The 13,430-nt window shown below is 36.8% G+C and overlaps 1 protein-coding gene across 3 annotated transcripts in view; it reads right to left on the reverse strand.

Annotated features, from left to right (window-relative positions):
- Positions 1–13,430, reverse strand: part of EXOC5 (exocyst complex component 5) — a 27,684-nt gene continuing 14,254 nt past the window's right edge. For 2 of the 3 annotated variants that reach the window (XM_086748118.1, XM_086748120.1), the window contains 14 exons: positions 13,330–13,358; positions 13,068–13,177; positions 12,547–12,591; positions 12,307–12,447; positions 11,143–11,225; positions 10,471–10,680; positions 10,180–10,215; positions 9,140–9,287; positions 8,476–8,584; positions 7,638–7,758; positions 6,873–6,959; positions 4,132–4,240; positions 2,870–3,085; positions 1–2,408 (listed from right to left, as the gene is read on the reverse strand). In XM_086748118.1, the coding sequence (XP_086604244.1) occupies positions 2,220–2,408; positions 2,870–3,085; positions 4,132–4,240; positions 6,873–6,959; positions 7,638–7,758; positions 8,476–8,584; positions 9,140–9,287; positions 10,180–10,215; positions 10,471–10,680; positions 11,143–11,225; positions 12,307–12,447; positions 12,547–12,591; positions 13,068–13,177; positions 13,330–13,358 (1,633 nt within the window). In that variant the 3' untranslated portion in view covers positions 1–2,219. The remainder of the gene's footprint in view (positions 2,409–2,869; positions 3,086–4,131; positions 4,241–6,872; positions 6,960–7,637; positions 7,759–8,475; positions 8,585–9,139; positions 9,288–10,179; positions 10,216–10,470; positions 10,681–11,142; positions 11,226–12,306; positions 12,448–12,546; positions 12,592–13,067; positions 13,178–13,329; positions 13,359–13,430) is intronic. The other variant, XM_086748119.1, reaches the window with a different exon arrangement.

The raw sequence follows: 13,430 nt of genomic DNA on the forward strand, positions 1-13,430 counted from the left end.
TAAATTTGGTCAGTAAAACTACTTTTATTCTTTTTTATTTTTTTCTTTTTAAATAGAAGGGCTTATACAATTGAGTATAAAGATTTTTGAAGAACATGGCAATGAAATGAAAAAAAAGTGTCCAGAGGGAATTCTTTTTATTGAGGAAGAGTTTACCTATCTAAGTTTAAGTATTCACCTACTTTTTGCTGCCTCCTGTTAACAGGCACAATGAAAATATTGCACTGAGCATATCCATGGAAAACACGGCTAATAAAGCAAGAAATATGGTAAATACATTTCATACAACCTTAAAATAATTCAAACAATCATACAACAAATTCTGAAGCACTTCTGTGATTTGCACTCTTAAGATGTTCGCTGTTCTGAAGTGTTTACAAATTGACACTTTTTTGTAGAAAGATTTTTGTATTGGTTAATAAAACCACAGCCTTAAAATTGTTGGCTTTCAGTTACAGAGGTAACAGAGGTATCATCTGAATTCACATCAGAGCTTTTGAAAAAAAAAAAAAAAAAAACCAAAATAAAAAAAAAATGGCAGCAGTACAAGCATGTGCCTCCTCCAGTGTCCAAAACCCTTTGTGGCTTTGCCATGGCCAAGGAACAGAGCTATGCAGCTCAACAAAGCAGCCAGTCTCCTGGAATACTTTGAGACAGTCTGGCATCCGTTCTCTTGTTTACTGATACAATGCTCTGCTAAATATAAAATGAAGCAGAAGAACCTCAACTCACCAAGCCATTTCCACACAAGTCTGTCAAAATTGACTACACCTGGGAAGTCCTTAACAAAAGGGGAAAATAATTTTATTTGACCAACCCATAAAGTAAATTTATAGAAATGCTGCTCTGAAGATGGGAGATAAAGAAGTTTCCACAACATACACTGAGCCCACAGTAGAAATAAAGTGTTGTGGATGATTTGTTCAAGGATGATGTAAATCAGACTGAAGACACAAACCACAGCAGTTCCAACCTGTTTTCCACAAGAGCTCACTCTGGACAGAGGTCTATTTACAACAATTTTCAACTGCTTGTGGAAAAGCTACTCCAGATGCTTCAAACACCACTGTTGCTTCAGTTCACTATATGCACGCTATGGGTCCATCTCAGAAACACCTTGAACAAACGCTGGAGCATAATGGACACAAAAGTAGCCTGTCTCCAACATTAAAATTATGATCAGCAGAAGAAAAGCTTTTGCACACTTTTACATTTTATATTGCTCAGGCACTGAGAACCAATTATCTTTCAACTCCAGGTTTTTGCTAGAGCCGCTGTACATTCCTCCCACATACGAACAATTGGGCTGCATTTTATCCTTTCGGTTTGTTATAATCTGAATTTATTTACATACAAAACAAGAGACAGGAGAAAGTTCTCTTCTATTAACCCAACAATGGGCACCTTCACTTTGTAATAAGAATGCCTTAGACAAGGCAGCTGCATTTACTTTAGGAGCATCCATAAAATTCAGTGTGCCAGTATCAAACAGAGACAAGAATGTCCGATCATACAGTGCCAATAAATTCCGGTGGGCCCTCAACTATTAGGTGCAAAAAAACCCCCAAAACCCCAAACTTTCCACCACTTTAGTTCTGTTTAGAATGCTACACGATGAATAAATTACATCTTTTTGGAACAGCGTTGCTTTTACTCCTACATCTCAAAGAAATTCCAAGCTTATTAATTAGAGCAAGAAATTACATTGAGCAGGATAACGTTTTAAATGAAAGAAATGACTTAGAAACACCAATCAAAGATAATTTGATTATGATTAGCTGTGCTGAAGTCTAAGTCATTAAAATTGATGAAGAATGTTTTTACACTGGTCTATTCTATGTAATCCATTACCTACGCTATGCTCTGTAGTTCAAGTCTAACAAATGGTATCTGATAATTCAATATTGAAGACTAAAATACTTTCAATGCACCACTTGCTTTCCTACACCAACATGTTTCCCACAAAAAAAAAAAAAAAAAAAAATCAGTAGCAAGTAGATCTGCAATATTCTTCACTGGGAGAACTTTAGCTTAAATGAAATATCATTCAGATTTTTACCTGCTCGCCTTCTACATAGTCATGTTTCAATATGGCTGCTGCTTTGTTCTAAACAGGCATTATCCCATAAAAGTTACAACCATTGTTTCGTAAGATATCATTCCCTGTGCTTTCTAATAACTGAGGCCTGCCCAAAGGTACAACATTTCTTTCCATGTTCTCAGCTGAAGTGACGAGCAAGACGAGCAGACCTATAATCAACACGCAGCTGAACAAAGGAGTGAAGGATGTTCTTGTCCAGATTAGCAAGTTGTTCTCCTGAACAAACTTGCTTTAAGTTATCCGGGGCTACAACCAGAAGATTGCAAAGTGCATGCAAGGTATCAAACAGTTGTAACACCAGCGCAATCTGTGGTTAAGAGAAAAAAAGAGAAAGAAATATTTAGAGTTAAGAGTTGCTTGAACTCTTATGACACGCTGTCCACCTAGATTCTCAAAATACTTCCTCCCTACAGAGGATTTACATCCATCGTTCTCTCCACATGGGTGCATAAACATATATAGATACATGCACATATAGATCTGTAGGGAGATGCACACACATGCAAAGTTATACACAGCAAATATACAAATACAAACTCAATACTTCTTCAATAAACGCACACAGCCTGCAAGCAGCAAAATGGTACCAGGAAACTGCTCTTTAGGACACGATGAAGAACTGCTGGCACAGAATGTATAACACCAGCATACAAAATGGTGATGTTCAAAGAGAAACAAACTATTTTAATGAAGAAAAAATGTCTGAATAAAAATAGAGTTCTGCTACTAATTTTGACATGGCTGTACATCTCCAACCTGTACACTTACCTTGAAGTCTTTGGCACACTTCCTGTACTCAGCCACGTCACAAATGGCTAACATGCCTCCCATGCAACTGTAGGAATATTGCTGTAGGTGTTCATAGACAAGTCGATGAAAGCGAACTCCAAGCTCCATCAAAACTGTGTCCACATTCTTACCATCCATAGAATTCCTAATCTTTTCCACCTGCTTTCTAACATAGCCACAGACTTTAACACAAGCCTAGTTAAAAAAAAAAAAAAGAAAAAAGAATGAGATACCTTAATTTTTAGAAATCTGTTCTTCTCAAAGTAGCTTCCACGTCATAAGCTGAACACATCACTAAGTCTTTAAACTTTCCACAACACATCATCAGAATTAGTCTTTTTCCAATTAATAATTTTCCAACAGCTTTTTATTCGTCACATAAAGATGCAAAAATGCAAGTAGAAAGATGGGTGCAAGACAATATTCAATTAAGTTGTAGTTTGTATCAGTTCAGAATAGAACAGTCTAATTTGGGCTTTTAATTCAAACAATGATCAACCAAGGGGTGTGTGGAGGGCAAGTGATTAAAAACCTCTTGCCAGCTGCAACTATAAACTCAAATTAACATTCACGCAAGCATCTTCCTCCTTCCTACATAGTACCAGACTCTACATCCTACTGCTTCTCTTCTCCCATTCCCATGTGGCTGCAGGCATTCAGGCAAGGCTCTATTTCTTCCCATTGACTGTAGCTTGTTCTCTACTCCTCTCTGCATTGTTCCCTAACAGGAGCCTAATTTAACCCAGTACTACAGCTTCTCAGCAGCCCGTAGGCTGGGACTGAGACAGATTCCAGGGCAGAGACAACATTCTGCAGCAAAGAATGTTCACGCCATACCTGTGATGCTTTGTCATGCTCCTGCCATTCTAAGGGGGAAAAAGCACCCAGCAACTAGAGAGTACCTGGTAATGGATTTTCTGCAACAGACAGCTTAAAGTTAATTATCAGGTAAAAACCTTGTTTCAAATCCCGGGGTCTTGGCATGGGAAAGAATGTGACAGTTTGTCCAGCACCTACTGATTTGTGTCTGACACTAAATATAAACCTGCTAATGTTCTTTTTCAACTTGAGAAAATAGCCCACAACAGAGTTTAGAGATGCTTAGTGCAAAATGGAGGAGCTAAATAAATTAATCAAATGCCCATGTTATCTCATGCGTGCTTGGTAAGGAACATCTTGTGCCTGATAACACTCATGAGCATTTGAGGCTGTACTGATGAGCTGGGACTTCATTTACTTACATTAGTATATTGAATCAGAACATTGTTTTCATCTTCTGGTTTAAAATCTGTCTTCTTTTGCTCTGCAGCCAAGATGTGCTTCATCTGTCCAATCATACAATTCAGTGTCCTTTAAAGTTACAAATACAGATTGGGTTTTGAAGGGAACATTTTAATTTCCTCGTTTTTTCATATTGACATACAATAATGTGATTCTCTACAAAAGCAAGCAGCATAAAGCTATGAGGAAAAAAACCCACTACCTAATATTTGAGTGATCTACAGAGGATACACTAAAAGCAAACATTTATTATAAGAAGCAAACAGTACTAGGACATGTCAAAGGACAAACTTCATTTAACAGACATGCACACACACATATGAACTCTTCTGAAGTTGCAAGGTAATCCTCTAGAGAAAAGAAGCTTGATTTTACATAAGCTGTTAGGAAAAAAAAAAAGAATCAGAAAAAAAAATAGCCCAACAACCCTAAAAATACTTTTTTTCTCTCCAAGTTTAGTGTCTTGGAGCACAGCACACAGTATGTTGATCTTAAAGGGGACACATTAATTGTAAGGGAATCCATTTAAATCCAGCTTTTCAGAGAAACTGGATAGCATTCTTCAACGCAGAAGAAGTCAGAAAGCCGAAGGGAGCATTCCAAAGAGTTTAGCAGAATTACACTACATTGCATATCACTCAGAAGCATCAGAAAACACTTGAAAAATGGAAAAAAAAAAACAACCAACAAACCAAACACCAAACAAACAACAATCCTCTTCTTTTGCCAGAGCTTGGCATTTCTTTTGTTCTCAGAAATCTAACAGAGTTTCACAGTATCATTTATTTCTCCCTCACAGGATTTGCCTTTTCAGAACGTTATCTAAGGTCAAGGCCCTGGTCTACTTTAAGTCCAAACCAAAGGTCAAACAGCAAAACAGCTGAGGGATGCTCCATACCTCTCTCAGAATCTACCTTTGCCAGGAACCTCCATCTCTCTCTCTCTTTCCACCCTGCACCCCCTCCACCAACTTCCCTTTCTTCACCACCCTCACCCCTCCGATCTCCCCAAAGAAAAGACCACCGCAGGCCTTGAAGGATTCAAGTTGGGGTAAAGGTCAAAAGAATATATGTATCCAAAGACAGAATAAACTTCTTTTCTATGGACAGAGCTCAGACTTGCATTTCAGGTGTACTTCATTCAACAATCCACTAATAGAAATTTAAAGAAATTATATTTTGCATTCTCCTCAACTTCCATTTTCAATAAATACTGCCAGAAGGCGGTTTACACAGAATACACACTGAAAGAAAAACAGTTGAACTCATTTTGTTCGGCTAATAAATAACTTTTACAGAGGTAGACAACTGCTAGGAATGCCATCCAAGAAGCTGCTATTAGACGTCTTCAGACTGGATAACGTTGAAACCACCAACATTTAGATATTTGCTTTTATTTTTCAACCTAGATGATTCCTTTAAGCAAGACAATCATTCTCAACATCAGTGGCACCGCAAAACAGCATGCAAGCAGCGACACAAACTAATCTTACATGGAACATTCATCTCAAAACTAATCTCTCTTTCATATGTGCCAAAGCACAAATGTTTTGAAGTCTCCATCCACAACGTACCATTGATCTCCTAAGTCTTACTATCACTTTTAAGAGATTAATTATTTTACACAAACAGTTACAAACTACTGTAGTGCTGATGACTGACCTACGCCTGTATAGATCCAAACTTACAGTCTCAATGGTTCAAGTACTTCAGACTTTTGTGTTTTAACCTGCAGAAAATGCAGGCACAAATAACGTATCAAGTCTCTTCCTCATCTCTCTGCAGAAAGTACACAGTAGGACACAAACGCAGTGCCTATTTTTCTCACACAGTGCTGTTCTCATCCCTCTCTGGTATGGTGTGATGCTTACAAAAACCTCAATAATAATTTCCAGAGTAGCCCACATTACACACTGGATGGGTTATTTCCATTACTGCAGAGAGAAAACAGGTACAGAAAGTTTAGCTGATACGTTCTAGGTTGACTAATGCCACATTGAAACACGGGAACACGACATGCTTCCTGGAACAAAGTAGGGCACCACACAACAGCTCCATTTCCTAATATTAAGCTTGTTAGTTTGTTATTTTCCTCTGCTGCAAAACAGCTATGATTTTAATTTACAATTTTTATAGCTATCCTCTCATTTTTATTTGGAGAAATAGAAAAAAAAAAAAAAAAAGATTAAATGAGTCAGTCACAACCTCAAAGCAAGTCAATGTCAGAATGAAAATTATTCCAGGTCTACAGACTTCTATGACTAGGTCTAATCCATAGCACTGTGCAGATTCAAGCAAATCATCTAACCTATTTTTGTCAAACCTTGCTCCTAATGGAAATCCTGCCAGTTTTTAACCTATTTCAATCATCATTTCTCTTTCCTTTAAAGTAGAAAAAAGTATTTGGAGACAGTAAGGTAAAACTGAATTATTGCACTCTTTCAACATAACCAAAATCCTTTAACGTTCCTCCAGAAGTATTTATAGGTCAGAAATCCGCTATGGAAAGTATGACCCCCTAAAGAAACAAATTCTAAATTTCCTATGCACAATAATGCATACTTACGCATTTAAAAAAAAAAAATAATTAAAAATCAATTTTGTGTTCAGAAATAATTCATCCTTAACAGGAAAGGTAACATACATCACAAAGGAGTTTTACAAGAATTAATGATTAGCAGAAAGTTTAAATTCCTACTTGCCTATCAATGCCCATATCCAGCTTCACTTCCATTTGTTCTATGATATCCTTTTTCTTCTGAAGGCATTCAGATAATTTAGGAGAAGAACTGCAACAGTATGAAGGGTTGGGTGTGTGACAAGAGCATTAAAATATCAAAACAAATCTGTCTGCTGAGTCTGCTACTTGCAAGAGGATTTTGTGAAGATTTCGCATCCCACCAGAAAGGACTAGTTTAGATGGAGTTAGCTGGCTTCAGAACACAAATCATCGGCCTGAACAGCCATCTGACCCCAAGCAGGACTTGCTGAGTACCGATGGGCAGTACTGTAACACGCTTCAGGCAGCACTGTGCCTACTGAGCAGTGCCTCTCAGCTGCTGCCAGCCCCTGGCAGGTGAGAGTAACCCCAGCTTTTCATGCACACTAATTCACAGCGCACCAGTGTGCTCTACCTTCAGTGCACCCACGCCAAGGCTCCTAATAATGTCCAGCTTTCAGGTAGTTTGCATGTGGCTCACACAACATGGTCAGCTGTTCCCTCTGCAGAGGCTGTGAGGTACCCCCAGCAATCTCAGCAGCCCCCTCTCTCCCATTAGTTCTCCAAGGTACTGATTTGTTGAACTTCCCTTCTTCACCCTCTCATTATAGCATTTTATCTTCCCACAACATCAAACTGTACCACTCCAAGAATATACTCTTCTTAATAGAGATGAGGAATGAAGAACAGTTGCTTTCTTCAAGAAAAATGACCATTCACAAAGAAAATGCTAATCAAAACAAGGTACCTGATCAATGGCATCAGATGATCATTGAACTGCTTGTCAAATAAATGGAAAATAGTATTGGCCTGGTGGACAACATCCAAGAAATAAAGATTTGCGTTCTTTGAATCAGAAGAGGGAATGCCTAAAGCAAAGAAGGTTTCATTAGGATTGTAACAATACGCAGCTCTTATAATGAGCATGATGATTTTTTAAATATGTAGAATTTTTCCACGAATGCTTAAACCACAGGCTTAGAGTTTCAAAAATTTATCATGGTGCCATAGATAAAACACTTCTCATAGCTATATCAGGTAATAACCATAAGCATAGAAATATATTGCTTTTAAAATTTCTAAAAGCAAAATGGAAAAGCCAACTAAAATATTTCTTCAGAATATGAGTTTTATGCTTTCATGTAGGAAAGGTAGATTCTCGCTGTGAAGATTTTAACTTCTTTAATACAATACAATAGTTTTCTTACTGTCACTCTTTAAAACGCACAGGTATACAAGCAAGCATGGAATTCTCATAAAATGTAAGACACTAAGCCTCAGTGCAAAAATATTATCCTGCTATGGCACGGAGAACAATTAAAAGAGGTAGGGAGTGCTAACGTCTCAATTTCTGCAACGCAAACAGTTTTGAAGACAGTAGCATGTTTCTGTCTGCGCATCAACTCCCCAAACAGAAGTTACAGTTTAGAAGACATTAAATGCTGACTCCCAAACACACAAAACAAATTTCATTTAACCAATACATTCTGAACAAGGCAAATCAATAAGGCACAGCAAGGACCTGCAAATATCATCTGCACAAAAAGGCCAATGAGATGAAACGCTCAGAAAAATATTATACTCACCAGCAAGGCCTGTTTCTAATGCATAATCGATGTGCTCAGTACATAAGAACTCTACAAGCATAGAAAAAATTCTGAAAGCATTCTTCGGTAAGTCAGATGGATCTGAGAGCTTTAAAGAAAAAAAATTATCCTAAAGGTCAGTTCTACATCCATTTGAAAGTTTATCCAATATTGTATAGAGGTTAAGCTTAAAATGTAACAAGTATTCCAGAATAATTGGAGTTTTATTCTAAATTAAGAGTAACCATACAGAGAACTATTCAGGAACAGTCTTTAGTATCAATAAACCCTTCAGCATTAACAAGTAAACTGAAGCTAGCACACCATAGGATGCTACAAAAAGCAAAAGTATAAACAGTTTCTAATAATAATAGTAATAATAAAGGAAGATATTAATGAATAGTCCTTAAAACACAATTGTCTAGATGTAATCTCTGGAATTACCTAAACTGCATATCGCTGGATGCTGGGAAATGTATATTTAAAAAGCAAACCCTTTGCCTCCACCATGAGCCTGATGCAGTGAAAAATATAAAAGATAATTAATTTGGTTAGTAACATCCTTCCTTTCTTCCTATCACAATTCAACTGAAAATTGAACCTCAAGATTTAATTTCATGCACAAAATTATATCACTAATGGAGATCACAGGAAGCAAACTTACCCTGTGACATCTTTCAAAAGCTTGTTTAGTTTCTTGCAAAAGGTTAACCACCACTTCTTGTGACAGAAAAGTTTCTCCGTGTGTGTCAATACTTGGCCCCAACGGTAAGTTTGTACGTTGCCTTATTCTCTCTTTGAGGTCTTGAATACTAGAACAAAGATATAGCAAAAGAAGATTTCACTGGATGAAGTTTTGATGCTTAAATTCAACAATGAATTAGGGTATTTTAGTTGTTAACTTAAAACACAGAACTCAAGACACAGTTTAGGATAGGCAAGCATTAGGACAGTCTTACAAGCTTAAAAAAAAAACATTGCCAGTAAATGCAAAACTATCACCTCTGATCCCATGGTCAACTGTGTTCTACCACGGCACATTCACACCATGGGATCAGCTATTTCCCATTGTTGAATAAGAACCATTTAAATTGAATCCTACAGCACTTCTGCTCTGTGGACAAAGTTTAGCCTCCGTACATTCTGTCACACTGTACTTTCAAAACACTAATGAGAGCTTTCTATCTCATCCACACCCACAAATCCTTTCATCCACTGTCTCAGCAGTCCTGATTTAGTCAAGCATGCTCCAACACATTTCCATGCACAAAACAACCCATAAAGTCAGTCACTACAATCAATTTAATTTTCCCCAAGAAAATTAAATTTTCATCTTTGTTTTTTAATTCATTTAATTACTTTATTGCTTCTGCTGTCTCCAAATAATTTTTCATTCCTGACACACTAGACCCAGTAGCTCTTTGAAAGGTGCAGTCATCTTATCACTTCTGCTTCACACAAGTTTTAATTCTTCCTTTCCCACTTCTCACTACTCCTTTATTAGAGTTTCCCTGCCCTGAGGATAATGAAGTCTTGTTTTACCTTTCTCTAAGTCCACTGCATCTTCTGGGCTCATTAAGAGCTTTCTCACTGACATTGCTATGGTCTTTTCCCCTTCCTAGGTCTTGGGAGGGGACCACAAGACCTGGGCAGGTGAAAAAAAATGTATGCTTTTAGATACACACATATACATGCTTTAGGTACCTTAATTTTGCTTCAGTCCTTTTGTGGATCTGGATCCTAAGTTGAAACATAAGTTTAACTGGTATTTTTCATTTCCCATGAGAGTATAAATACCATGCATCACCTTTCACATGTACATTTCTTAACAGAAGTTAACATAAAGTGACAGCAAATTATAAACAGCTGTAGGTCATTTTAGAAGCCTGCTCTTTCGCAGTCATCACTGTATATCTGACGTGGCAAATACTATGTGTCTCCCCTTACCACCTCCCTTCCATTTTAAAAGCACAAAACTTCACAAAAGAAACCTACCCTCCAGTGCCAATGGACCTCTTCTGGTGGTTTTTGGAATCATAATAGCGTTGCAGAATCATAGCACTCCTACTTTTCAAATAACCGATCTCCACCTCAATGTAATTCTCCAAGTAGGAAATGAAAATGGATTTGATAAGCTTAGACAAGAAAGTCTGCTTATCGGTACCCAAGTTAAATTCCATCAATTTGCTTGACAGATTAGTAGTTCTTTATGCAAAAGAAACAAAGAAGGGGAGAGGAGGAAAAGGTTGAATTTGTATGAATTACAGCATTACATGTTTGTAAAGTACACAGCACAACGGAATCCTGACTGCAATTAAGACTACTAGCAGCTTTACATTTAAGTAAAGAATTTGGCATAATTAATGTTTAATTACATACAGTAAAATTGCAATCAAATAAGTGGCCAGTGAGGTGTGGAGGACTGGCTTTTGCACAGTTTAAAAATTACTCTCAAAGATCACTACACTAAATACTTCCCATTAAAAATAATAATGGCCATTTTAAATTGTCTTTAGGAGTGCAACCATTGTAAAGGTTAATGGCGATACATTTTTTCAATTTTTATAAGAAGTTTACATTTTTGGCTTCTCTTCCTACATCTTGATAATAAATCAATCTATTACAAGAGAATAAGTATAACATTAACTTCATCCTCAAGATAAATACCTCGTATATAGATCATAGAGATTCTTAAGATACTGTTCAGCATCTGATTTCCTGTGTTCTTCTAGCTGGTCCTTTACATAAGTCTGTAAAATTTGGGTACATCTGTTAGAAGAATAACTATCAGCCACAGGCCATACTCACTACTTGCTAGATTATATGTAGTTTACTGCAAAGCGTATATCTTTCTTAAGGTAATTCATATACTCTTTGTTTTTAAATCTCTAATTTACAGATCCTGTATTATTCACAAATAGAGTTAAACGCATCTTTTAGAAGAAAATTATTTAATAATACAAGGCAGTAGTGTGTGAAGCAAAGACAAAAGACAGATTGCTTTGAAAATATGCTTGACCAACAAACACAGAGAATCAAAACCACCGGAGGCCTAGGGGCATTCCTGCAGTTGACAGTAAGCAAAGGAGATGCTTACATATTTGCTTATCCTAATACATACACAAAGCAGACACAAGCTTAGAGACTTCTTGTCATTGACTATTTGGATAAAAATGTTATCTCCCATAAAATACTAAGTCAAAACTGACACCCAAATTTGAGGTTGAAACACAAGCTCAATTTCTACGCTATAAGGAGAATAACATCTACAGGGAAATTGCATCTTGCAATGAATAGTCATGTTGTTGACTTTAAACACTTAAGTGAGTGTATTTACAGGACGGTAAACAGTATTTTCAACTACTCTAGACTTTCATATAAATATTGCATTAGCTGTTAGACAGTACGCACAACATAAGTTACTTTCATGTACTTAATGCTAGACTCACACATGAAACCCAGTTCCAAGACCGAACAGATTATAAATACTTATTAAATGTGAAACTTCTTTTCCTGATGTATTCTTGGTAGGGGGCATACAGAAGAAATGAAGTATGTGTACGACACCTTATGAATTACCCAATGAACACAGTGATTCCCTTATAATGTTACATTTTGAATTTGAGTATTCTCAGTCACACGGTATTCAGAGCACAAGCAGCTTTATTTGATATAGGCTTGATTATCTGTTTGAATTGTTACAATCAACTGTGATTCTACATCCTTATACAAGATTACAAATACTGTAAATTCTTATTGTTATTAATAGACACAATATTTTTGGAATAAAAGTTTCCTCAATGAACTTGAATATGTTAAAATTTGAAATACCTGAAGTTTAACTTCAAAGATATTTTGAATGAGTTTGGCTAGCACAGTCTCTGGATTGCTAAAGACTTCTCCAACTTGCTTATTCACTCGCTGGCAGAGAATGGCCGCATCTTCAAAGACGTCATTCCTCAGGAACGCACCCTAGGGTTTTAGAAGCACATTTCATGATTTACTTACAACAACCTATAGGACTAAATAAATCAACACTGAGAGAGACACATGTAAAACAAAATGCATTACCTCTTGACACTGTTTTATGTACACATCAACGCAATGGGAATAGCCCTACGGAAGGAGCAAAACAGCGTTAAAGCAGGGTCTCCATGCTTTCAGTACAGAATGAAATCAAAGAAACACAACCTCCGAAAAGATTATTAAAAAAAAAAAAAAAGATTAATTGAAAGTGTAGGCTCTTTCAAACACATTTTTTGGCACAAACCTAACGTAATGTCACTTATCACCACCCTACGTGGGTATATAGCACAGGTTTCAATACTCTCTCTCAGTCATCAAAGTCAGTTCACACACATACAAGAAAATACTGTCTCAGAAGGGTCTCTACTGACACTGCCTTCAATCCCCAATCTCTGCCTCTATTCCCCTGCATTTGGTTTCAGGTGGAACATCTCAGTATTTTTAAAGTTATACACGCTATCTGATATGGTGCTGGTGCCCATGCAAACATGTTCACTTAAAACAGGGTCTTATTGTATCATGGGTTGTTTTATTTACGTATTTAAATTAAAACCCTCAGTTTTTACCTTAAAATGAAGCAAAACTGCTGCTACTTCTCTCATTCTGGAGATTTCGCCTCTCCGCTGTGCACTGGTAAACTCTTGAATTAGCTGGCACTCTAAATCGTGGTACTTACCTGGAGAGGAAACAGGATAACAACAGAAATCCATCAGGCTATGTAATACAAGCACCGGCAAAAACTGTAATACTGACAGTATTGCATAATTCTTTAATCATCTTTAACAACTCACATATAGGAATATAGATTGGACTGGTTAGATAACTTACTTGCTATCTTTGATTTTACTTCAGAAAACCTGTTAACAACAACAAAAAAAATACCATTATTAAATTCAAATCCACATCACAAAAGAAATCAGACATCCCAG

The sequence above is a fragment of the Chlamydotis macqueenii genome, chromosome 5 (genome assembly GCF_036417535.1).
Source record: "Chlamydotis macqueenii isolate bChlMac1 chromosome 5, bChlMac1.mat, whole genome shotgun sequence".
Classification (NCBI taxonomy): Eukaryota; Metazoa; Chordata; class Aves; order Otidiformes; family Otididae; genus Chlamydotis; species Chlamydotis macqueenii.